Genomic DNA, 25,415 nt, shown 5'->3' with positions numbered 1-25,415 from the left:
ACATCCTCTGTTCAGAAAGTGGTCTGAACTGCTGTATCACTTGAGCTATCAGGTGACTGTTTAATAAGCATAAAAGTGCTGTAGCAATGTCACTGACTGCAGCGTTATCACATGAAAATCCACTGTTTCAAGACATGGGTAAAAAAAAAGCTGGGCACTGGTGCCACAAAAACATCATCTTTGTACCTGAAGGTGTCACTAAAACCACAGGGAAGAGAACAATCACACTGCTTCTATAGGACTAGATTTTAAAAAGGAAATACAAGCACACCTGACAAGTCTTACCTGACAACTGTTAAACAGATATTTCTTAACAAGTGTCACATATTAGAAAAGACAGCTGAATGATATTCAAGTATTCCCTAAAGAATGCAACAATCAGTCATATCATTGTATTATTCTTATTTTCCTCCCCTGAGAAATCCAGGGTGAGCGAACAATTCCATTTTTTTTGGCAGTTTTCACTTCTTCATAAATTCATTGCTTGCATTTATTTTCCTTTTTTTTTTTCCCCAGTTTTTTTGAATAATTTGCATAAGGAAAAGTGATTATCAGTCACAAATAACTAAAATGCTTCATATTTCCTAGTCACAGTTATTGTCATATGAGGCACACGGAGTTACTCAACAACGTTATGTAGAAAATGAAATTCTCCTCCCACTGCTTGTTAAAAAAACCCCACAAAGCCAATAGATATTTTCTGGAAATCTGTGATCTTCAGAAAGGTTAAATTTGGCACAGAAAAAAACCTAGACAAATCAACAGGAACCTATAACAGCATTGATGTGTGAGCAGTAAGTACAAATACAAATGTTTTAACAACTTATCATCAATCAGAAAAATCTATTTTTTACACACGATGTACAAAAATCATACTGTATTATCTCTGTTCTGGTTACATAACCTAGATGCACGGAAATTAGATTAACTTTTCTTGAATCTGTATCATTTTTCTAAATCAGTTTTTCTTGTTTGAAATCTGCTTTTCCTCAAAACACATTTTTTTCCTGATATGGCAGACAAAATCTATGGAAATGGGTTTTCCTCTGACCTTAGCACAGACCACAGAACGTCTCTCTATATATTCTTATTAATAATTGTATTAATTCCAGAATACTTTCAGTGTTTAAAATATCATTTAGTTAGTACTAGACTGTTTGTTGTTCATGATGGAGTACATGAAAATAGATATGAAATCCTTTTTATCACAGTTTATGCCACAAATGGTTTTATACATCTGAGAATATTTTTAAAGGATTAGCCCCACAATGAGCCTTGCTAAAAGTATGCAAACGAGTGCTTACAGCTTCCAGAATAGCCCTTGAGTCTGAAATTCTCCCAATTGTAAGCAAGGTCCCTAAAAATGCACGTTGTATGATATTGGCACATCTTTCACAGGGCAGCAGCTGGTTATTGGGACACGTGAGTCTCCAGGTCGAGCAGTGGTTCATGCAATTAAGTGCTTGCACAAAGAACCAGCCTGCTCATTCTGTAAAACAGAAGAAAATCACCATAGTCCCTGTGCACTAAGTCAATGGTCTTTCTAAAACTTCAGCTGCCAAGAACGTAACCAAGTCAAGCGAACATGGTTCCATGGTAAGCAGTACTGTGGCTGTAGAGAAACATGACCAAGAATGCTGTTTAACCACGTACAGGGCTCCTGCAGTACATCAGCTAGAGAAAACTGTCATTCAGGAAGGTGGTTTTTACCCTTGTCTCCTCTTAAAGATTGTTAAACAATTAGCAGCTTGGCGTTTGCTAACTCTTCAAAAGCAGTTTTAACATACAGATATTTCCAACCAGCTGTATTCCCAGACCTTTTAATACTCAGATTTTTTACTATGCCAAAAAGTACAAAGGTAATGTTTTTTTTACTTATCATTTGAATAGGTAAGCACCATAAGCACTTTTGTAACATCCATCACGATGATACTTCTGCATGTTATGTTAATTATCCCTTGTATTCAATATAATTTACAACCAACACACAGAGTGGAAACTAGGACAACATTCCTTACGATATGTTATCCATTATTATTTATTGCATAGGGAATGGAATCGAGAATGACAAGGGTATATACCCAGATCATCAAAGAGGCCAAACAACTACCCAGCATACTGATTTCAAAGAATGGTAGTTATGTTTATCCCTACTTTCTGAATTTTCTACCTACACTGATTTTTTTTTTCCTTTCTGATTATTATCATGCAAATCTCACAGACAAGATGGTACCACATAAGTACCTGATTTGCAATCGAAAAGATCTGAAAATGGCATTTGATCTTCTCAGAGGAAAAGCACTTTTTGAAATGGTACCTGAAGATGCTGCTGGACATTACTGAAATTTGATAGGCATCCATATGTCTTAACTCCCCTTATTGTCCTTTGGAGTAAGTGCACAATGGTTTTAACAATAGTGGTAGACGACTAGGTATTTCTGTAAAACCTGGCCCCAAGAAAACAGAAAGAGTTTATATTTCTTCCTTTACTGTTGTCCAGTTCTGGTCTTTCAGCAGGCAAGCATCCCGTTAGTTTCCTGTACTTGGTTTTTTAAAGCTAAATGATCACTAATTAAAAGCCAAGTTAAAACTAAGAATCTTTAAGCAGTACATTCCTTGCACAATTCACTGTGCAAGTCGCAATAGCTGGAATTATGAAAATCATTTGAGATGCTGGAACTCATTCTTGACCTGTTGAAAGACCACAGGATAGCAAAACACTATCTTTCTTCTTGCCATACAGAAGGCCTCGTATTCATGGCTCATACGGCACTCACATAGCTCCACCATATGCCAACTTATATAAAGATAGCTGCTATACAGCTAGTCATGTGCTGCACTGAGTTTCAAAGTGAGGGGATTTCTTTTTTTTTTCCATCTGAAAACTATATTTGGCACCACAGCAAGCGGAAACTATTATCAGTTTGTCCAAAACAAACTTCTGAGGCTGACAGGCACAGCACTTATCAATACTGCAAGTCATAGGACAAAACTTGAATGAAGTGATCACGCATTGTTTACTCAGTTAAACAGCACAGAGTCCACAGAAATGATAGAACAAGATAAACTTAAATCATAAAGGAGGTGGACATGATCTTGGAAATCAAGACAAAAAAACCCAAAACCAAACCAACAGAGCTTAACTGTTAGGTTGAAAACCTCTAAGAGTAGAAGATATTAAAGCTAGGTCATTCCTGATTCTCCATTCTAGGTAACACAGTAGAGTCAGGGATGTGTTTAACTCACGTGTTCCAGTCTTGATCTTACATGTAAAAGCAAGCACTGCAGTGATTTATACAGTCCCTTTAACAACATAGCAAACAGGATGTAGGTGAGAACAGGATGTGACCTCTCTGAACTACAAGAGTGTAAGATTTATCAGAAAGGAAACCTCCAAATTCCACCACAACAAACTTATATCTTCTTCAACTTTCTCCTTCCCTCAGGGGCCAGTGTGAAAACGCTTTGGAGGTGGGAATAGGACTGCTGAGAGGCGTGACAGGAGGTAGACATTTCCTGATGCCCCTGCCTATGGCTAATATAATTTCTATAGGTTTTGCTGTGATTATGATCGTTAAGAAATATAGTTTCAAAAAAAGAAATGAAAAAGTCCATGTACTTGGTAACTAAATAATGTTCTGATCTTCCTATGGGAAAGAGTTCCATAGTTTCATTGTATGATATGGATATAAGTATTTCCTTTTATCAGTTTTATTTGCTTCTTTTCAGTTTACCTGAACATCAATTTATTTTCATCTTTTTTTGGATTATAAAATGAAAAAACCCCACGGACTTAATTTCTTTTTTCTCAGTTTTATATTGCTAACAGTCAATTTCCCATGTTTTAAATTCTGTCTATTCATAATGCAGCTTAGATATAAATATATTACTTCATTATGATGCACTGTTAAGGAACAACTACAAACAAACAAAAAAATCACTTCTCCAAAGCAAACAAATTTTATAGGTCTGTGGAAAGAAAACTCTAATAATTTTTCTCTGTAAACCCCAACCGACATGAAAAATTTTGAAAGTGTCTTAGTCCAACTAATTCGTTCTGAAAGTACTTGTGAGCCCATTCAAAAAGTCAGGCATCATTTTGTGTGCATGGCAACTAGAAAGACAAGTCTTATGACTTACCTGCACAGCCCAGAGGTAGTCCAGACGCAGCTTCAAGTCCACCTGTCTGGAATGCAGTGCCAAAGCACAAGAAAATAGCAAAATGGCTAGTATTGGTTCATAACCACGCATATAAAAGGAGCCACCCCTGAGAAATAAAAAGAAAGTAAATGGTTTGTTCCAGGTTTTCTAATACTTAACAGTGCATATTTTTAATATCAGATCTTCAGTTTAAACGTGTGTGTGTCCCTAATCACTAGCCTTTTCTGAAGAGGCTCACAAGGGCAGGGAGCTGGGTGACAGTAGATCCGATCACTGCATCACTTCAACATTCAACTTCTTAACAATTTTATAATGCTATACATTATTGTAACGTGTGTGCATGCTTTTAATTAGGATATATAAAAACACTCAAAAACTCAAAAGCTTAAACGAAATTGGAATTGGCTGAGGGCTGCTGAAATATGGGAGTGTTTAACAGTGTTTTTCTATTTCATATTATAATTAGATCGCAGTGTGCTCAGCTGAGGTATGTTAGCATGAAACTACAGAATAATGGGGCAACAGTTGCTAGTTCCCAAAAGCTGATGTCCTGTTGATGGATGTTACAACTCCTACAGTTGCTGGGGAGCGGATGGCTTAAGTATTTCTTATGCTCTACTGAGTATATATCCCTAAGCAACACTGAATGCTAGAGGACGATTCACAGATGAGTAGTCAGTGTCGTGACTATCTATACAGAAATACCCATTGCTTTAACTTCGCAAGATACCTACCCCACTGCTTTTCTGTAACCACTGAGTTCCAGAATAGCTATGTACAAAATTGTAACAAAAAGAAGGAGAATCATTTTTGGCAAGGAAGATACACGTAGAAATATTGCCAAGGTGAGAGTCCCCACTACACAGGAAAGAAAAGCATAGTGGGCTGTGTCACATGGAAGTTCATTCATTGTTTTATTTGTTCCACCAGGAGAAATGATAACTATTGAACTGCTGGAATTGGTATTCCAAACCCAAGGCATACAGCCAACCTAGAAGAGACAGGAGAGGTGAGAAGGGGAGAAAGTTAAATATGAAATAAACAGAAATGCAGCTGCTATGGAGGCTGACTGTAGTTTATTTCTCATTGGGAAAATATGGCTGTGGCATTCCATGCAGTTCCCTGCTCTAATTTCTCTCTCCTTTTCCTGTAAAGCTTTACTCAGTTTTAGGTGTGAGACACTCTTTGTTCATTAGATGCCAGTAAGGCCAACCAATTAAAGTCTGGGCTTAGTTGAATAGTTTCCCTCTCAGTGCTCAAACCCAAGAGAATCTCAAGCCAACATATTCCTTCAAAATTAAGGAACTTTAGTAAACATTTTATGCGCTGTGTGGGTGAGGGAGGCTCTTGCACAGAGCACAGAAACAAACGCGTCTGCTTTATTGACTATGTAAATTGCACCAGTTTTAATTAATCAAATATAAAATAAAACATATCGTAATCTTTGATTGAAAAGCTAAACATGAATAATATCTCTTCTCCACTTCAGAGCTACCTCTGCTATCTCATACAATTCAAATACAAGGCTTCATCTTTAATTATGCCTGCCATTTCCATTATCCAAGGAGTTCCATTTCCTCCCTAGACTGGTAAATAAAAAAAATGTTTTAGTTTATTTCGTATGGGAATTTGAGGAAATTTAACCTGCTTCTTCCAAAGGCAATGTCGTGTACACATCTCAGAGCTGTTACCCAAGGAAGGAAGGAATTTCTGGCAAACAGTGCAAGTCTCTAGAGCTCCAGTTTTAATTGCACTCCAACCTTTACCCCTTATGAAGGGAGAGGATAAGAGTTAGCATAAGCAGGGAGAGTGGGATGATAGTGTGAAATTGATTTGAACAGGCATCACCACATAAGCCCTGCCCTGTACTTAGGCTTCTCTTTTGAAGTGTGTTATTAGACCTTTTTATTTCATCCTAACCACTGATAATGAGATTTTATAGCATGCTGTAAAATAACCGACAGCCTGAAAGGTGATTAAGCAATATATTTTACAGGGTGTTGTAGTCATTTAAAAAGATGAGACATAACAGACAAAATGTGAGTTAAACCCATAATGGCTAACATTATGAAAAGAGATGAGAACGAGTGAAGTGAAAAACCCATTAAATATTATTTTGTTCAATACCCCTAAAAATGCTGTTCATACTAAACTCACCTGAAAACATGCGCATGCATGAGGGCTTCATAAATAATGTGCAAACCATCCAGGAAAACCACCATCTGCTCTACAGCTAAGAGTGAAACCTCTACACCTAGCACCTCTGCTAGCTGAGGATTCTGGAGGCATTATTTTGCAGGAACTAATAATTTCTACTGATTAAACATTTGCCCTAAGCATTTCAATGGTTACAGGCTATTTTTGCTTCAACAGAGGATAAAGTTATATTTGTGACCTATCCTAAGTTTGTAACTGAATGATCACTGCCTTGTTGGGAGGCCAGAACTTCTGAATTCTAATCTGCCTTGTTCTACCGGTGTTCAATGCTGCCTTATGCCTTTTGATGTCTGCTTCTCATTTTCACTGTCTTTCTGAGTGGCAAAAATGGTGCTTGTTTCATTTGGTCATAGTGTTACATCTACGGAGGCTGATGCACAAAGGTTCCAGCTGTCATAATATTCATCTCAATCCCGAAGTCAGATACACAGAATTTCCTGAGATGCTAGCTAGCCTGGAGGCCCTGCACATCTCTATGCAATTTGGGCTTATATGCGCATTAGGAACCACATATTTGCCTGCGCGCTCTTAGGGCTGTGTGTTATTCGCATGCCTGTTGTTCTGGAATTCCCAGAAATCTACGAATATCAGTTATACTTGGTAATAATCAGTAATACTCAGGACACTGGAATTCACAGGCAAGGGATCCTCTGCCCATTTAGTTCATGGGGATCGGCGTGGTAGATGTTCTCAGGGTGGGTCCAGGGAAGAGTGAATAGACAAAATACAAAATAAGGGGCTTGGCATCTCAGTTAGCACTGTGAATTGCTCATGAAATCACTGTCTTTCTATTGGTCAGAACATAATATCTAAATCCCGCAGAGAGGCATGATTTGAGACATCTGTCTTCTCAGCATTTCCAATTGTGTTCAGCGTGCTATTTTTGTGAGGATTCTTTCCTTTGGGTACCCTAACATGTTTAATTCATTAGCATTAGCAGCCAAAATGCTGAAATCAAGTGCTAGGAATTTGACAAGGCAACCAAATGCCAAATACTTAGGTGGATGTTTAAATCCCATTTGACATTCAAGTCCACCATGTAGAACTAGCTGCTCATCTACAGTAAAAGGAGCTCAATTTTCAGAAGCAAGTTCACTTCATAGAAGAGAAGCTTCCTAGACATTATATGTGAATGGATCATGTAGGTAGCACAAAGCAAGCACCCCTTTTCATTATGCAATACTGTCCATGTTTTAAGATCTCGTTGTCTTTTCTGATCTGTCTGGACTAAAAATATCTCCCTGTTATTACACATAAATATGTTCTATAAGTTGCCACATAGAACTAAGTAATGTTGTTTGATGCCGTGCCTTGTCTATCACAAAATACTAGCCATTGAACTAGGAAGCAAGTTGAACATTTAAAAATAGTTTTCCCATGAAGTACATGACATCAGCAGACTATGTGATACTAATGTTTGATATAAAAATTTATATAGCTGTTGACTAGGTATTACCTGTGTCATTTGCTCATAGCTTTGCCATTCCTAATTCAACATCCTGACTCAGGGCAGTGAAAGTTCAAATTATAGCAAAGGGCTTTAACTTTGAAGAAACATGTTCTGCAAGTATGAATAATAAAAAGAGTAGGAATTCACCAGACAAGAATATGGTATGTTGTTCTTTAAACAGAACGCTAAATTAAGCAATATTTGATTTAAATACTCACCACACATCCTTGAGCCACGGAGTATATTAAGATCACAATAAAAATACACAAAATGGTACGAATTTGTATTGTCAGGCACCCTGGAAAACACTAAGGATCAAAAAAAAAAAGATTTACAGATAAAGATTTAAAAATATTGTTTAAAGTGGGGTTGTTACTTTTTTGTAGTCTATAAAAAGAAGTCAATAAGGGATACAGAAATTTTGCCTGCACTGTAACTTATGAAACAAGCACGTGTTGTGTACATTATTGTGTACATGTGTTTTAATGGTAATTGCATTTTTTGGGTAATAAATGTGAAATTATTATTACTATATTATTTTGTACTATAATTAAAACTCTTTGAAAGGTTAGTAGGATGTCTGCTCATAATGCAAATAATAAATTCGGATGGCATTTGATTTTGTTCCCATGGGGAAAATACCCAAAGCATCTTTTGCCTTGCAAATTATCAGCTACAAATAGTGACCCAGGAGAACATACTGTGGTAGCATTGAATTTTGAAGTGTTATTTGTGTCTTCTGCTATAACAGTCACATTAAATGCCAGGGTGGTTTTAATTATCAGGACTCATCAAAAATATTGAATTTGTCAGAGCAGAAAGAGCAGCAGAGAACAAAAATGTCTGGTGGAATGGAGTCTTGTGACTCTCTTGCTCATCTCCATTTTTACCCTGATTCCATCACTGTGAAGTGTGAAGTGCTTGCTGCTGTGAACATATACAAAGCCAGTGACAGAAGGTGAGAGAGGAAGGGTAAGTTTGTCAGGCTCTAGTACTTATGCTTGTCCTAGTCATACTGATCGACTCAGCTATCAGGGAAAGCTGCTTTCCTTCTTTTCTCCTTGCATTAAGAATGTAGAATCTATTATCTACTGGATCCACGGTACGTCTTTCAGACCACAGGAGTTCTTCCAGTGACTTCAGGGACAAGAATCAACTCCAGAAAACAATCAGATTTAAAGGGGGAACAATCCTGTTCCCCTAAAAGGAGGAGGCTCAGACTTATCAAGGCTGGATTTAACTTATGATCAAATGGAGCAAGCAAACACCTAATTGGATGAAAGTCACCAGTCCTGAAGAAAAGCTGTTCATTTCATGGGTATCATCAACAGCAATAGCATAGCTTCCAGCAGGCAGCAAAGTACCCAAAGAGAGGGGATTCTGTGGCCTTGGCACAATACAAATCATATACTGAAATTCCTCCCTTCCCTTTCACATATGCAGAGACATTTCCTCTGTATGTGTGACCATGAATTAACGGTCTGAGATAGTTATAGGTGAATCAACTTCATCTTCATAGGTGAAACATGAGAATTCATCAATTACAGAAAAAAACAAAAAACCATGCGTGATCTGCAAATACATTATGACTTCAGTATGGATTAAGTCCATGTAAATGTAGGTGGGGAACAACCAATGTAATATCAATAGTAGATTAATATAAGCATATAAGGACCTGGGTTGACTGCCTACACCAGAAACCAGTTTAACTGTTAGTCAGCATCAGTAAAATAGATTGGTATACCCACAGTCTATCACCTCTAATAAAACAGTGAGCATATTGTAGAACAAAACCCTTGAATTGTAAGATTCTCACATTGAAAAGCTGTGTCTCAATGGAGGGGATATAGCAGTGTCTAAAATTACACTATGAAAAAAAAGATTGACGATTTCTGCATTTATTCAACATTATCATACAGTTCAGGTTGGAAGGGACCTCAAGGGGCCCAAAAGTACTGTCTGCCTTGACCCCCAGGGCCATTTCTGCAGAGCTGGTCAGTCCTCAGCCTGTGTCATTGCAGGGAGTTCCTCCTTCTCAGGGCCTGGACTTCGCATTTATCCATGCTGTATTTCATAAGACTCCTGTTGGCCCATTCTGCCAACCTATCGAGGTCCCACTTAATGGTCATCCTGACCGTGTGTTGGCTGTTACCCCGGAACTGGAGTCACCTGAAAACTTTACATGACTATACTCCATGTCCTTCTCCAGGTCATTGCCAAAAATGTTTAACAGGACAGGTTAACTCCTGTGGTACCCCACTTATTATTGGCTTCCAGGTACAGTATGACCATAAACTGCTATGCTCTGAATGTGATCATACAGACGGTTTTTTAGTCATCAAGTTGTCCAACCAACTAGACCAAAATCCTATGCATACATGAGGTGGAACAGGTGTGGTTTTAGCCATATAAATAAAATACAAAACAATAATTTTGTTTGAAGGAAATATATGTATTTCATTAATTAAATTTGCAACCAAATAAGTTATCTCCTGTTTGTTAAATAGAGAATCCCTATAGTTCAAAGGTAATGCTGCATGGTTAATTCAAAGACACATTGCATAGATTTTTTTTTTGGTGTGTGGTACGTATATGTTCTAAATGTTGACATGCTAGACTATTGGGCTAAAAAGGAAAATAAACCTTTAAAAGGTAAGGTATGAGACATGCCTGAATTAAAACTCTGACTGACGCTTCAAAGATTTAAACTTCTGACTTTTGGTCATTCTAAGATTGCATCTGCGTTTTTATAATAGCATAGCATTTTCTTTATTTTCTTTTATTTGGGGAATTTTTATTAACAAAGTAAGTACTGTCAGATCGCCCACATGCTAGGAAACAGATACAGTAAAACATTATCATAGTGGTTTTATGAGTGAGGTATTTGATGCTAAAGCATGGAGAAGTTGAGTCACCTGTCCAGTGTAAAAAAGAAAATAAGTGCCAGAAGATTGATTAAAATAGGGGAATGACCAGTTTACAATTATATATTCATTATATATAGCATATTAATTATCTTTTATTTATTACATAAGACAAATTTTCACCACAAAAATTCAAACTACAATATTCTGAGTTTTTATATTTTTTTATTTTTCTAATGCTGGATTTGATCCTGTAAGGTACTGAACCTCTAGAGAAACCTGGAATAAATTCAAATTCTGTTGACTGCCAAAACAGCTGGAACAAATCTTAAGTTTGCACTAGCCCCAGGGAAATGGCATAAAAGGGAGTGTTTTCCTACAAACTTCATCTGTGTTTCTACTGTCCATAGACAGAACAACAGATGATAAACTACTGTGCCTTTAGGAAACAAAAGAGATCATCAAAATTACTACCAAATAATTGTGTAAGTTTATAAATACAGATCTGCTCTGTACAGGATACTCTGCTAATACACTATTAATGTTTCCATGAAAACAGTTACTTTCCTCCTGCCAAAGGGCATTTTTTCTTAACTAAAAATTAATGTGTGCTAATCAGCAAAGCTGATTAACTGTGTAGGTGTTTTCTGCTGATATTTGTCCAAAAAGACTAAATTTAGATTAAGCCACTACAGATTTCTTTCATCAGAAAATTAGTCTGTAGATGCTTTATTCTGATCTGGCAGATCTAGTTCTCTCCTACAACAACCACATGTCTTTCTGCATCATTACTGTTGTGAAAATGGAATGCGGGAGAATTAATCATTACTAAAAGTTTTGGAAAGGTCAACGGTTGCGTGTGCAAAACATTGTGCTTTACCATCAAAACAGATGCTGCTTTGGTAGGAAAAGTTTTGAAAACAGAGGGGGAGTTAGCAGGACTTTACACCCAGATACCAGTCAGAATGGAAGGGAGAACTAGTGTGTTTTGTAGTCAGAAAGGGGAAAAAGTCAGGTTAAAGCAGCTGTTTATCTTAACGCTGGAATGATTCATTAGCTAGTCATAGGTGTTCAGGGAAGATGTCGCAAAAAAGACAAAAAGCATAGCATTAATGGAACTGAATGCTACACTGCTGTAACAATTACTGATGTAAAAGGTCTGCTTTCAGGTGAGCCATCTTTGTTTTTGAAGTGCCTAATACATTACTCAGCAATGAACTCGGAAAGCACATAGATTTCAGACTCTGTGAATCTGTGAAACATGCACTGATGGCTTCATATTCCAAAGGACAAAGAAAGCATAGCCACCAAAAGGAAAAATAGTCATAAAATCTTAAATCACTTACTTGTACTCGTGTGACATGTAGGTACATAATACAAGCCACTAGGAAGCATATGCAGAACACCAGGAGAACAAGAACTACGGTACTCCTAGAATCAAAACACAATAGAAGTAAAGCAATGCAACGCAATAGCGGATGAGAACAAGCAGCACTGGCGTCCTTCTGAAATGGTATTTTGGATGAATGGTGGAGGATCTCCCCCTCACCCTTGCTCCAATAGTAACAGTCACAGAGGAAATTTCACAGTGAAATGCGCTGCTCTCAAGAATGAGAAATCAATAAATGCTCTCGTACATGGTGCCCTCTGGCCTCAGCAAGGAGATCAAAGCACCTCAAAAATTCAACTGCATGGTGTGTTACAAGAGACACTTTCTAATTGTAGGCTAGTGCAGAATATTCAGCATGATGACTCTTATAAATGGAGTGTGTAACCCAATTACTTGGCCTTGGCAGCTGTGTTACAGTTACCAGATGCATTTCCCTTGTAATCTCTCCCCAAAGATTCAGAAATCAGAGGTCAGTCAATTCAGTCACTTATCAAGTCAAACAAAATCAAACAAGACTGCGATCCCTTCTAATGAAACAAAGTAACTCCTTCCTTTTGAGCCTTCCTCAATGATCAGAAAAATCGTAGGTTTCAATTCTTAATCTTGCCTTTCCTGATCTTTCAAAATAGGCTTGCTCTTCATTAGAAGAGGGGTGCAGACCAAGCACTTCCCTCCTCCAAAAAACCTGTGTTATTGGAACAGGACCTTGCGGATGTGAGCAAGCTGGCAAAAAATAAGTCCACCGGTGATGGTGCTTTGATTTATGCTCAGGGACAGCCTGGCACCAAGACAGCCATGGAACCAGGACCGTATGAGAGCAGCATAACAGGATCTTCACACCTTCTTTTCTAGTCTTGTGATAACAACCCAGCCAGCACAGAAGATGCGAGCTATAGCTGCAGGTATATATGTATCTATGTCCTTGACCACCACTGGGGAAAGATTGCTTATATAGAGTTTCTAACAGTGAAAGACAAAAGCGCAATTATTCTGCTGTAGAATTTCTCAGTATTTGGCTTTGATTTCCAATTCATGTAATAATTCTCACCAATACACAAACAGGGAAAATTCTGTCATGTAGTATGGAACATGCAGAATGGGGAGGTGACTAGATGCTCTTAGTGTGGGTTCTGAATACAAGTATTAATAGGCAGCAGTGTCTCCTGTGCTTTTAGAGAATTTACTTGTATTTGGGATGGTAGTATGCTAGAAAAAAATGCAGGGGATATGATTGCAATAGTGTCTTTTAAGGCAGCAACAGCCAGCAACTGACACTAGTGCTGAGTGGGGACCCTGACAGAGATTTGGGTTGGCACCAGTAACAAAGGGCTACATTGTTTTTTAAAAATAAGCCCAGCATAAGATACCAGAAAGGTTCATCATCATGGCTTTTAGTGGGTACATTGCATGTGTGCCTCCATAACTGGCCAGCTTAGGTTGACAGGAACATAGCCTTACTTTCACCAACTCCATCTGGGGATACAAAGTATGTCCTTAGCTGAGAAGCTGTTTTGCTCAGATGACCATAGGAATCACGAGAATCTCAAGACCATTGCTTTCTGTGTATTTATGCAGCAACTGTCTTTTTTACAACACATTCTTGTCTCTAGATTTTGAACCTCCTCTTTGGAATATTGTGATACGTGTCAAACACCATTATTATTACTTTTCCCATTAAAGTAACACATTACACTTCTTGGCTTTTGCGTTCTCTTGTCATACTTACAATTACTTTGGCAATCTAAAGAGCAACTTAAAGCTCCAAGTTCTGTGGAGAGGGGAAATTTTCCAATACTTCCAAAGTTTTAGTCTAGCTCATGGTTGCATCTGTGTCACAGCGAGGGAAGAGCCCAAGAAGACTAGTAATTTTGTTGTCTGAAGCCACCACCAACAGGCACTGGAAGAGAGAACTTAAGACCTTTCAGTGGGTGGCTTTTCTAACTAACCCAGTGATGAACCAGTTCATCTTCATGGCCTTCAGTGGTCATGTTCTACTGGAGCCTGTGTGTCTGCCAGGTCAGAGCTTAAACTGAATCTCTGTCCAGCCATTTTCTAAATGTCAGTACTTTTTGGAAAGGTTGCCAGCTATGACAACATAGGATTTTTGGAAATCCATTCTAGTTTCAACTACGCTAATACTCTTTGTCTCTCCTTGCTCTAAATTGCCATGTACTGCAGCTGGGCTTTCCTTTAGAAGTAGGCGAAGGAGTTCTTAATTATGTTCCAATTAGTTGTCATAGGTCGTTACTCTGGAAATTACATGATTTTTGTAAATGACACTGAATTCTTCAGAAGAAAGGTGTTACATAACAAATTTAAATCATGATTATTCTTATTAAAATAAAAAAAGGTGTTTCTCAAACTTTCAATTAGAAATAATAGAATATGGGTGTAAGTACTATTCTGACTGATTTGTGAAGAGAAAACACCAGAATTTAAAATGGGATTTTCAAAAGCATTATCCTGTGGCCAGTTCTATTCCCATTGAAATCCCAATAATTAGTAAAAGTGAGAGAAGCTTATTTTGTATGGTTTGAATTTCTCATCTGAAAAAGCTTATTACTAATCATTTTTATCCTCTGAACGCAATTACATTTACTTACTATAACCCTTATTATTTGAAAGTTAAGTATAATTTTTTTTTTTTATTTAGTAAGCATTCACAAAGAATTGACAAAATCTAAAATAATCACTAAACTATATCACTCAACAATAGGCACCAGACAACCCCCAAATACATCATGAGTATTTGGTTATGTCTGCTTTAGTGCACACAAGGTCTGACCCCAACTCGTGGGAATGGCCAAACTATGCACTAGGCAGTTTGTGTAGTGGTAGCATTGATACCAAACACCTCAATGCAGGTTGAATGTGGTTGAAATGTGGGTTGAAAAGCTGGACGGATACTTCAGTACTTAGTTTCTCTTAAGCTCTGTATAGTTTTATCTATGTTGCTATCAATACCTGAAGTACCTCATCCAAAGCCAGCAGAAACACATTTAGAAAAGCTGCAGTAACACCTTTGTTTGTAGTTTAAAAAGCTATAGCACATTACAGCTTTAAATAAGTTCAGAGGATTTCAGTGTTTTGTCTTCTAAGTGCATCCTTCTACCAAAAAGAAAAAAAAAGAAAAAAAAAAAGAAGAAAAAAGAAGAAAAAAAAAAGAGAGACCAGGGAAGAAATCGTTCTAAATAAGATAGCAAAATGTCGCTCCTTTAGACAAATGGAAGAGATAACAGTTAGACTGAGGGTATACCGACCTGGGTGCTACTTCCCATTCCAAAGACATTAATGTTTTGACCTGTGCAGGATGCTTGAAGATGTTCCAATTTTAATTATAATGGCAAAAAGACAGAAACTTACTGTGGTATTATTAGAAGGTAGACAAGGCCAAATAAGGCAGCTAGAATTAGTGAGAGAACTACAGCACTGGTGAAGTACTCATCCTGAAGCTGGTGGTACTATTAAAAGAAATGAAGAAATGAAGACAGTGAATATTTTACACACCCAGCCACCCATGCTTGTCCACTCTTAGTAAGAACTATAGCCTAAAATAAAACAAGCCCTGACCAATTATACATACATACAAATAATCATTGCTTAATTCACACAAAAAAACCCAGATGAGGCAAGTCTACACAACATTTTCCTTGACAGGCTTCTGTCTCAGCTGCTCCTGATGGCCTCGCTGTTCAGTTTTTACCCTGTAACTAGTCAAATCTGGGTTAGGCTCAGACATAAGTTTATCTTTCGGAGTAAAAAGGATTCAGGCATTTTGAACCAGAAGGAGGTGGCACTCCCTCCTCTCCACTTATTCATCACAAAAAAAAGGACAAAAACCTCGGTCTGCCTTCAAGGAGTCCTGTAACCTTGGCTCCTCAGGACAGTCCAGTCCTGTTCAATCTGTTCATCAATGACCTGGATGAAGGGATAGAGTGCACCCTCAGCAAGTTTGCTGATGACACAAAGCTGGAGGGGATGGCTGACACAGCAGAAGGCTGTGCCACCATACAGAGAGACCTGGACAGGCGGAGAGTTGGGCAGAGAGGAACCTTATGGAATTCAACAAGGGCAAGTGTAGGGTGCTGCACCTGGGGAGGAATAACCCCATGCACCAGTACAGGTTGGGGGCTGACCTGCTGGAGAGCAGCTCAGTGGAAAGAGACCCGGGAGTCCTGGTGGACAACAGGATGACCATAAGCCAGCAATGTGCCCTCGTGGCCAAGAAGGCCAATGGCATCCTGGGGTGCATCAAGAAGAGTGTGGCCAGCAGGTCGAGGGAGGTCATCCTCCCCCTCTACTCTGCCCTGGTGAGGCCACATCTGGAGTACTGTGTCCAGTTCTGGGCTCCCCGGTTCAAGAGGGACAGGGAACTGCTGGAGAGGGTACAGCAGAGAGCTACCAAGATGATTAGGGGACTCGAACACCTCTCTTATGAAGAAAGGCTGAGGGACTTGGGTCTTTTTAGTCTGGAAAAAAGAAGACTGAGGGGGGATCTTATCAATGCTTATAAATACTTAAAGGGTGGGTGTCAGGAGGATGGGGCCTGGCTCTTTTCAGTGGTGCCCGGGGACAGGACAAGAGGTGATGGGCACAAACTTGAACATAGGAAGTTCCATCTAAACATGAGGAGGAAGGTCTTTACTTTGAGGGTGGCAGAGCACTGGCACAGGCTGCCCAGAGAGGTGGTGGAGTCTCCGTCTCTGGAGACATTCAAAACCTGCCTGGACACGTTCCTGTGTAACCTGCTGTAGGTGACCCTGCTCTGGCAGGGGGGTTGGACTAGATGATCTCCAGAGGTCTCTTCCAGCCCCCATCATTCTGTGATTCTGTGTAATGAGTGGGTTGGAGGCAGCTGCTAATGAGAGACCTGGGCAGTTTTGAGCAGTTACTGTCTCTGATTCCACTAAGCCATTGTCCTTTATTTTTCAGAAGTGGAAATGCATGAGTGTTTTCTCAGAAAGACCCAAATTTCAATCTCATTTACAGGAAAAAACTTTCTTATTTTGAAAGAAAACAATTACAATTAAATAATAAGTCGCTGTGGAAACTTGAAATAAAAGTTAATAGTCAAAACCTTAAAGAAATTGAGCCCAATATGGCACACAGGCTTCTGACTCGAAACAGTAGTGACATGAGATCTTAGACTACTAAGTGACTTACAGTGGAAAAGTAAATGCTACTGCCAAATTAATCCAAAATTGTATCACTTTTGCTTTTTCAAACACATAAACTAAAGTTTGGGGTTTTTTTTTTTCAATTAAAACAATTTGCATCTACAAACAAAACTCCTGCAAGATAGGAACAAACAGCTATACTTTGTCACCTAATATACATGCTTATAAGTCTGGAGTAAGTCCACTGCTTTCAGCAGAGTCACGCTGGCATAAGATCATAACCTTGCCCAGAGATTTAAGATTTTTTTATATTTTCTAGGATTGATGGGATCGATAGTTATCAGGCTACATATGCAGAGGGAAGCATCCTCCTGTCATTAACGCTCCTCCAGAGCAGACAAGTCAGTAGGCAGACACATTGCCACCAGACAGCATCAAACAGGTGATGCAGGTCAAGCATTTTGGAGAAGCAAAAGGATGGCCAAATCACAAGATATGTAACTTTATGGGGGAGCATCCTGGTGAGTAGCAAGATACTGATCTTTCTTTTTATCCCCTGCAATTGCTTCTATAGAAGGTGGAGATAATATGTCCCTCTTAACTGAGAGACAGACCAGAGGATTATTTAAAGATAGTGAGCAGAATTTAGATATCGTCTAAAAACAAACAAAAAATCCAGTGCTAGTTGGATCATTGTCAGTGAAATCAGTAAAAATAAATAAAACCCCCCTTACTTTATTTTCACGCTCAACTTGCTTATACTTCAGGGTAATGAAGTTCAAGTCAGCCATCTCAGACTCAGTTTGCCGGGCCTCTATCAAACGGCTGATGTATCTGTTTACTCGAGTTCCTGGAGTGTTGTATACAACATTGGTAGAAAAAGAGGAACGATTCCTGAGTTTTTCAGAGGCTGTCCTTAATGCTCTCCTCTGTACCACAGACAAAGAAAGAAGCACATATAATATTAACATTGAAATTTTTCATTGCTGTTCATATTATCTCAAGCTCTCAGCCAGGATGAGAAATTCATTGAGCAGAGCAACTACAAAAGACAGAGATCTTATCTCTGTATGATTGCCATCTTTTAAAAGCTCCTTAGCTGAAATCCCGATTGCATTGAAATCAATGAGAAAACCACCACTATATTCCAGAATTTCAATTCTCATCTGCAGAAATTGTCTTCACGTACTTCCCTGACACTTCTCTGCCACTGAGGAACTAATCAGTTTGATCTCAACCACTGTGACTTTACCTAGAAAAAAAATTAGAATCTTTTTCTTGATGGAAGATATGGAGTTCTGGATATCCTGAAGATAAAATAACCAGGCTTTTCATGACATAAAAGTCCTAGTGTCCAAGACTGTCTAGGTAACAATACATATTTTGAAAAGATAATTTTCCTTAACCTCTTGCACAATGACCATATGTGACTTCAGAGGGTCTGAAATCTCACGTGTTCCTATCTTTTAACTCACCCAAAGCGTCTCGCTTGTTAAGGTCTCTTGGGTATGCCTTAAGTGCACTTGCAGATGCAGATGGAGCAGTCCAATAAATTATCAGAGCTAACCTGTGCCTCACTGGCATTAATTCCTCCATGGCTGAGACAGCACAACTGACAAGATGATCCCTCTTAGGCCTTTTCAGTGCAAAAGATTTATCACAGAGTGTTATCTGAAAGGGATTTTAGACAATCTGTCTCACTTTCCACAGAGAGCACTCTGAAGACGGTGAGCAGCACCTCAGCCACCCTGGCAGTAACCTTCAGTTGAGGGCACTCTAATCTAAATCATTACGGCTAGACCTGCACTAGTACGATTGCCCATGCCCCAGCACACTGAAAGGATCAGGGCCTTCACAACATGCTCTTCTAGATGCAGCCTTTTTAAAACACAGAGTGAAAAAGACGTAGGCCAATCTTATAAAAGAAAAAACAGTCACCTATTGGTGACATTGAGCAGGAAGAAAGACATCAATTGAATATCCTTTTCACCTCAAAAGGGGTAAAGCCTTACTTCCCAGAAGAGTTTTGACAGCCAAGCTCAGGCAAGTTGTACTCATTTTATCCAGATAAAGGAATACTTTTTTTTTATCTAACATCTGCAGAGTTCAGGAAGACAATTCCAAACATTATGAAACGGCAAATCTGCTCAGGGATAAGGACAAAGTTGGCTCAGGATGTAATCAGTAGAGTCTGTCAGCAAGCAGTTACAAAAGCACAAAAAATTTGTCTCTTCAGAGCAGTCAGTACTTAATAGTCCACTCTTTAAAGGCTATACTACAAAATATCCTTTTAAACCAGACAGTAAAAAGAGGTGGCAAGAGCTATTGAAGTAACTCTGCAGGAATAGTGGTTTCTTGTCTTATTCTAGAAGAAGTAGTTCTCATGAGATCCTCATTAGTGAACAAACAGTGGACTACAGCAATTCATTAGCTTATGTTATGTTCATTAGTTTACGTTATATGTGAATACTTATAAACAGTGGGAAAGGTTAGCGCTGACTAATATCTTAGTTTTCTGATTGTAAAGAAGAATGGACCTTAGCAAAGATAAAATAATTTTCCCAGTCCTGTTTTGCTGGCTTTATATGTAGAGAGCCGGTTATACCACCGTTAAACAATTATGAGGCTTCTGGAAGCATTTTTCTTCAAACTACCAGATCCCATTACTTGTTAAGTTGCCCGTGGTCTAAGAACTAATTGTTTCATCATGAAAAATAATCTTGTGGACATACGTGGATTAGAGCTTTCAAATCTGATCTTCTGGGTTTTGTTAACAGAGATCTTAAATTGCCAGCCAAACAACTATTCTAAATGCTTCTAAACAGAGATAAAGTTGTTTTCTTGCAGAAGACATTTGTCCCACAAGTTTGTAGGGAAACTGAGTGCTTTCAGGAATATTGTCAGGAATATAAAATTTTATTCTTCATAAAGATAAAGAACGATTAGTTAGCATATGTATTGCTTGAGGTGCATCAGAAAGTACATCTTTGGGGATTTTTTATAATCCAAATTTAAGCCTATAGCATAATAATAGGTGTGAGCAAAACAGCACTTAAAAAAATAAAAGAAAATACTTCTTTGCTTTAAAATCTGAATGAGGGTAGATGATGGGAGCTGTTCTGATATATGGAATAAATTATACTATCTGTTCTGCCACTTAATCAAAATAGCTGTTGCTATACAGGTAATTATTGTCACTAGATCTCTTATTTTTATCTCTATTATTTTTTCACACAGTAGACTTACATTATGTCATATATGTGATCAAGATCCAGTATTTATATTTCTCAGAAATTAAATAAGTATCTGCTGCAGTAATGTACTGGCTTCAAAGCCTTTATAGCCATAGCTTGCTTTACACGATTTGGGGACTGATATTTCTGAAGAACCCCTGCATTGCAACACAGTGTATTTATATCAAACCCATATGTTATGCTCCACGATAAATGTTATGTATTAGGTACAAAAGCTCAGAACGACTGGTTCAGTTAAAGATAGCATGGTAGTACTTCACTGCAAATGTTTTGACATAAGAAAATTTTCATCAGATCCCTAGCAACCCCATATCAGGAGTTTCTGTGTGTACTACCATATTTATACATATATACACACAAGGCACACTGTAAAGTATTGCATATGCTTCAAAGAATGTGGCCGTTACTTTTTTTAAATACTCAAAGAACAGTACTAATTCACCATTGGAAGGCCTTGTACATGGTAAATTTCAAAATCAAATCTGGAGTTTCTGATAGTCTTCACCGAAACTGTTTTAAATGAACTGAATGGACTTTTCTCCCCTTTTCCCATAGAAGAAACACAAGCACACGCAAAAACCAAAAAAAGAAAAGTTATAATGCTTTCTGAAATTAACATTGAGACTGAATCTTCAATAAGTGTTTATTATTAAACAAACAAACAAAAAAAGATGGCGCAATCAGTCAAGATGAAATACTGCTTCCAATGCGGCCCATGCCCTGCTTTGGAGTGCTGGTGGAGTGAACTATGTAATATTGCCACCTGCTGGCAAAGAAAAGGGAACAAGCAACTCTTCAAAAGCTCGTTTCTCCATAAACTTCTGGGTAGATCCGCACACAGGAGAGAAAGTAAACCAGGCTACTAGTACGTAAAGCACTTTTGAGTTATGGCAATACAAGCCATTCAAGAAAGCGGTATTCGTAGTCTTATTAGGGACTTTTGTATTTAGGATTTATGTTAGGGACTAAGAGGTCTTTTGGCTAATCCGTTGCCTTTCATTTTTTAGAGAACCATCTAAAGATACAAAATTATTCGGTTATTTTGCATTTGCTGCCATCAGCTTCAGACCGTGACGGACTCATGATGCAAAAGAACAGCTCTTGGTAACTGCAGAAAAAGCCACAGAAATGCTAATTCCTGTGAAGGAAGTCCTTAACAGAAGCCATATAGGCCACCTGTGCTGCCTTGTTCAAGAGGAGCTCCAAATTGGAGGCCTGTTATAATTAAGTTTTGTCTTTATTGTGAGAAGGCTGAGGGCATTAGACAGCTCTAGCTCCACCAGGAACACCAGAAACTCCTCTAGCAGTTGGTCAGGTCACCCCATATGTTCTCAGAGCAAGTCTGCTAAATGCCGTCCCGGAAACGATGCCCAAAGAGACCACATGGATTACCTTATCGTCATCCTCACATGTCATGACATTAGAGAAAGGGATCTCCGCTTTGAACATCTTACGACAGTGCATGAGCTGAACAAGCAGGTAGCAGACTGTCTTGAACTTCATTCTTTTAGCAGGCTTAATGTCTGAGAGAATCAGTCCAGGAAATATCTGTTGGTCAGAAAAATAATATTTATGACTGTATCACTATATTCCCACGCAGACATACAGACGTGCAGACATCTGCACCATCTAGTGGTCAGAACAAAGCAATGCATTTTGATAAACAGTCTATTTGCAGAGGAAGATTACTTCATTTTTTTTTTAGCCTGAGATATAAAGAATCTATTGAACAGACAGGATTTTAACACACACTGAACATTTTGGGAACTGTTTTCTACATAGAAATGTAGACTATAAAAAAGGTCTATTAATGACAAACTCATAAAAGAGGCAATATTTGTATTTCTTTTACATTAAAATAAATTCTAGAAAAATACAGGAAAAATAAGGAGGAAATTAGCATTTTTATTAACTGATGTTAAAAAAATATGATTTCAGTCTTTTTCTTATTTCCTTATTTTGTTACTTCAGCCACTGGTAAGCCCATTAAAATCAGAAGAGTACAGCTTTTGCTTTAAAGATACACTTACATACATGCCCTAAAAGGAGACTGTGAGGCATTTAAGTTGTATCTTACATCTTATTCCTTCAAAGCAAGAAGTGTTATACCACAGAGAAATATTCTCAAAGACTTGGGTGTAATCTATTCCTTTTACCACAGAGCTCCCAGTTCAGCAAGGACAAATATTCTCTTGGTTAATTCTTAACCATGTATTTAACTCTTGACTTTAGTAAACTCCTAGCACATGTCCAGATGTTTTCACAGATCAGAATAAGAGTGATCCTTTATTCGACCCTCAGTATTTATACCAGTCTTATTCACGCTTTTGGCATGTGGAATGTGTAAATGGGAAATGTGGAAATGTCCCCATGGGACATGGGGACATTCCCCAAGGGGGAATGTGAAAATGGGAATGTGTAAATGGGAAATGGGAAATGTCCCCATGCCACCAGAGTATGGGAATTTAAGCTTGTAAAATTGATCTTTTCTGGAACAACAAAATAAGGAAGCAGTAAATAAAGGTACAAAAGACAGAGAAAATCACACTCCAAAAATTTTATTCAAATGCTCTAAAACCCACAAATGGCACTGATGATTTGCTGTTCGGTCTTAACAATACTGTGATTTACCAAAGCAGTTTACATCATTAATTCAATGAACAAGGAACGGAGAAGTAAGTAAACTGGAAGCATTAGTTTAATGCATGTTTTTGTGGATACCCAAATTTAGAGGGACAGGGTAAGTGACACCACTTATATTCTGAATGGCAGCTTAGGTATTGGTTAGCTATGTTGTTTAACGCATACAGCTATGCACTTGCATTTTCTGGAGAATCAAGAGTATGTGCTATTGATCTACCAATACTCTGTTCAGTCTCTTACACTGTGTCTACGAAATGCAAAAATGGCTTGTGTATAAATACTTGCACATTTTTTATTAGCAGATGGATATGTTATAAATATATGACGTTTCAAACATGGAAAGGTGACTAGGTATGCACATGTACTTTATTGTGCACTGAAAGGTTGACTGAAGCCAGGTAGCATCACCAGCACTGTACTTCAGGGTCATAGAATCATAGAATCATAGAATTGCCAGGGTTGGAAGGGACCTTAAAGATCATCTAGTTCCAACCCCCCTGCCATGGGCAGGGACATCTCCTAGTGTGATCACTTGTATCAGTGATAGTTTAACAAAAGTCTCCATGAAGAGATTCTCAATATGAACCTTTTCTTTTGAGGGCTTTCTGGAAGAAGACTTACTGCTGTATTACAATAACCACATAGAAGATACTGTACAAGAATATGCACATACTAATCATCCTTTAGGTATTCCTAAGGACACCTAGTAGATAGTTGTTAGACTTGAGCATGTCAGATACGATCAGCTTTTGAGCTATCACTCCCAACAGCTAAAACGTACTTTTTGGACAGATACTCCACTTACAAATTTTCCTAATGTAGCCATAATTCCTCTAGAAATACTGTATATTTTACTTCGTCTCCCTATCAATTATTTGATACAACAAAATTTAGCTGAAACTCCCTTCAGTTTCGCATTTTGCTTCTTTTTTTTTTTTTAAGACCCAGAGATAAAAAGGGAATACACAGATGTTTACAGGTGGACCACAATAGCAGTTAGAGAGAAAGCAGAGCCAGGCTCATGCCAAAAATGCTCAGAAAAAGCACAAGAGACAATGAACATAGGCTGGACCAAGGAAAATTCCTATTCGATACAAAGAACGTTAAGTTTTAACTGTGAGGATGATCGTGCGCTGGAGCTGCCCAGAGAGGCTGCCGAATCTCCAGCCAGGGAAACTCTCAGCACTGACTCAGAGGAGCTGCCCTGAGCAACCTGCAATTTCAAAAGTAGTTCCAACTGTGAAGCTGGTCCTGCTTTGAGGAGGGAGGCTGACCACATGACCTCCAAAGGCCCCATCCGAATTCAGCTACTGTGGGATGCTACAAAAACGCGTGGAACGCGTAGAGCTACTATTCTTCACAGCTGGCCAAGAACCTAACCACTCAAAGGGCATTGCAATACGCACAAGTAGGGCACACTGGCAGTTCTCAGATCGTGTATAATTCTATATATATCTTTTTTTTTTTTTTTTAAATCTAGTGGTTGCAGGACATAGATTCTCTACTGGGAATGAGGATTTTCTGTTCTACTAATATATATACATAATATCAAAAATACAAACAAAGGAATTGTCTCCCACTTTCATCTCACAAGTCATGTCCCTTTTTTATTATTACTTTTACAGCAGAACCATGGTTTTGACACAGTGAACCTCTCAGTGGAATATTTAAGTAATCGCACCTTCTGCTGTAAGCTTCTGATAAAGGCAAGAAATGCAGTACAGTCCGTTAAAACAGATTTTAAAAAACAAACCAAACCAAAAAACCCAACCCCAATGTCTTTCACTCTGCCTTTTCTCTGAACTTGCTCCAGGCCAGCACTACAGGAAAGCTGGACTGCAGCATTCTCATTCCAGTTCATTTTGTCAATGCATTTTACTTTCACACTTCTTTTTGACCCTCAGGATCATCTCTTAACTCTGTTCGCTGTTCATTTGCTTCATAATATTAGGAATGGTCTGTTGCAACGCAGCTGGCAAATAAGGTTAAGAGCTGGGATTTTCTAACAGAATACTCTGAAAGCAGCCAGACTATCTGCAGCTTTGTGAGCATCTTTAAGTATGCAGAAAACAAACAAGCGCTGATTAAAATTCTGGGAAAACACCCCAGTGTTTGAATCTCATGTAATACCCTGGTAAGGGATTCACTGGTGCTTATCTAGGATTCTCAGAAACAGCACCAGACTGTCGTTCCCCTGACTATATTCAACCGCAATGCTTAAAATGGCCTGGGAAAGAAGATACTAATGTCATTCAAAACACATTTACAGACACCATAAATGCTATAGCATTATGTCTGTCTGTGCTTTCTATCTTCAGG

General features: G+C 38.4%; 1 protein-coding gene across 1 annotated transcript in view; it reads right to left on the bottom strand.

The window, feature by feature from the left end:
• The window catches only part of ADCY1 (adenylate cyclase 1), a 157,364-nt gene that overhangs the window by 18,696 nt on the left and 113,253 nt on the right, over window positions 1–25,415 (bottom strand). The window contains exons 8-14 of the mRNA XM_074575654.1: window positions 21,846–22,001; window positions 17,934–18,128; window positions 15,446–15,543; window positions 12,039–12,123; window positions 8,047–8,136; window positions 4,896–5,152; window positions 4,141–4,267 (exon numbers count right to left, since the gene is read on the bottom strand). Of these exons, the coding sequence (XP_074431755.1) occupies window positions 4,141–4,267; window positions 4,896–5,152; window positions 8,047–8,136; window positions 12,039–12,123; window positions 15,446–15,543; window positions 17,934–18,128; window positions 21,846–22,001 (1,008 nt within the window). The remainder of the gene's footprint in view (window positions 1–4,140; window positions 4,268–4,895; window positions 5,153–8,046; window positions 8,137–12,038; window positions 12,124–15,445; window positions 15,544–17,933; window positions 18,129–21,845; window positions 22,002–25,415) is intronic.

Source organism: Larus michahellis, chromosome 2 (assembly GCF_964199755.1).
Source record: "Larus michahellis chromosome 2, bLarMic1.1, whole genome shotgun sequence".
NCBI classification, from domain to species: Eukaryota; Metazoa; Chordata; class Aves; order Charadriiformes; family Laridae; genus Larus; species Larus michahellis.
This window is presented reverse-complemented; position numbering and strand designations above follow the sequence as displayed.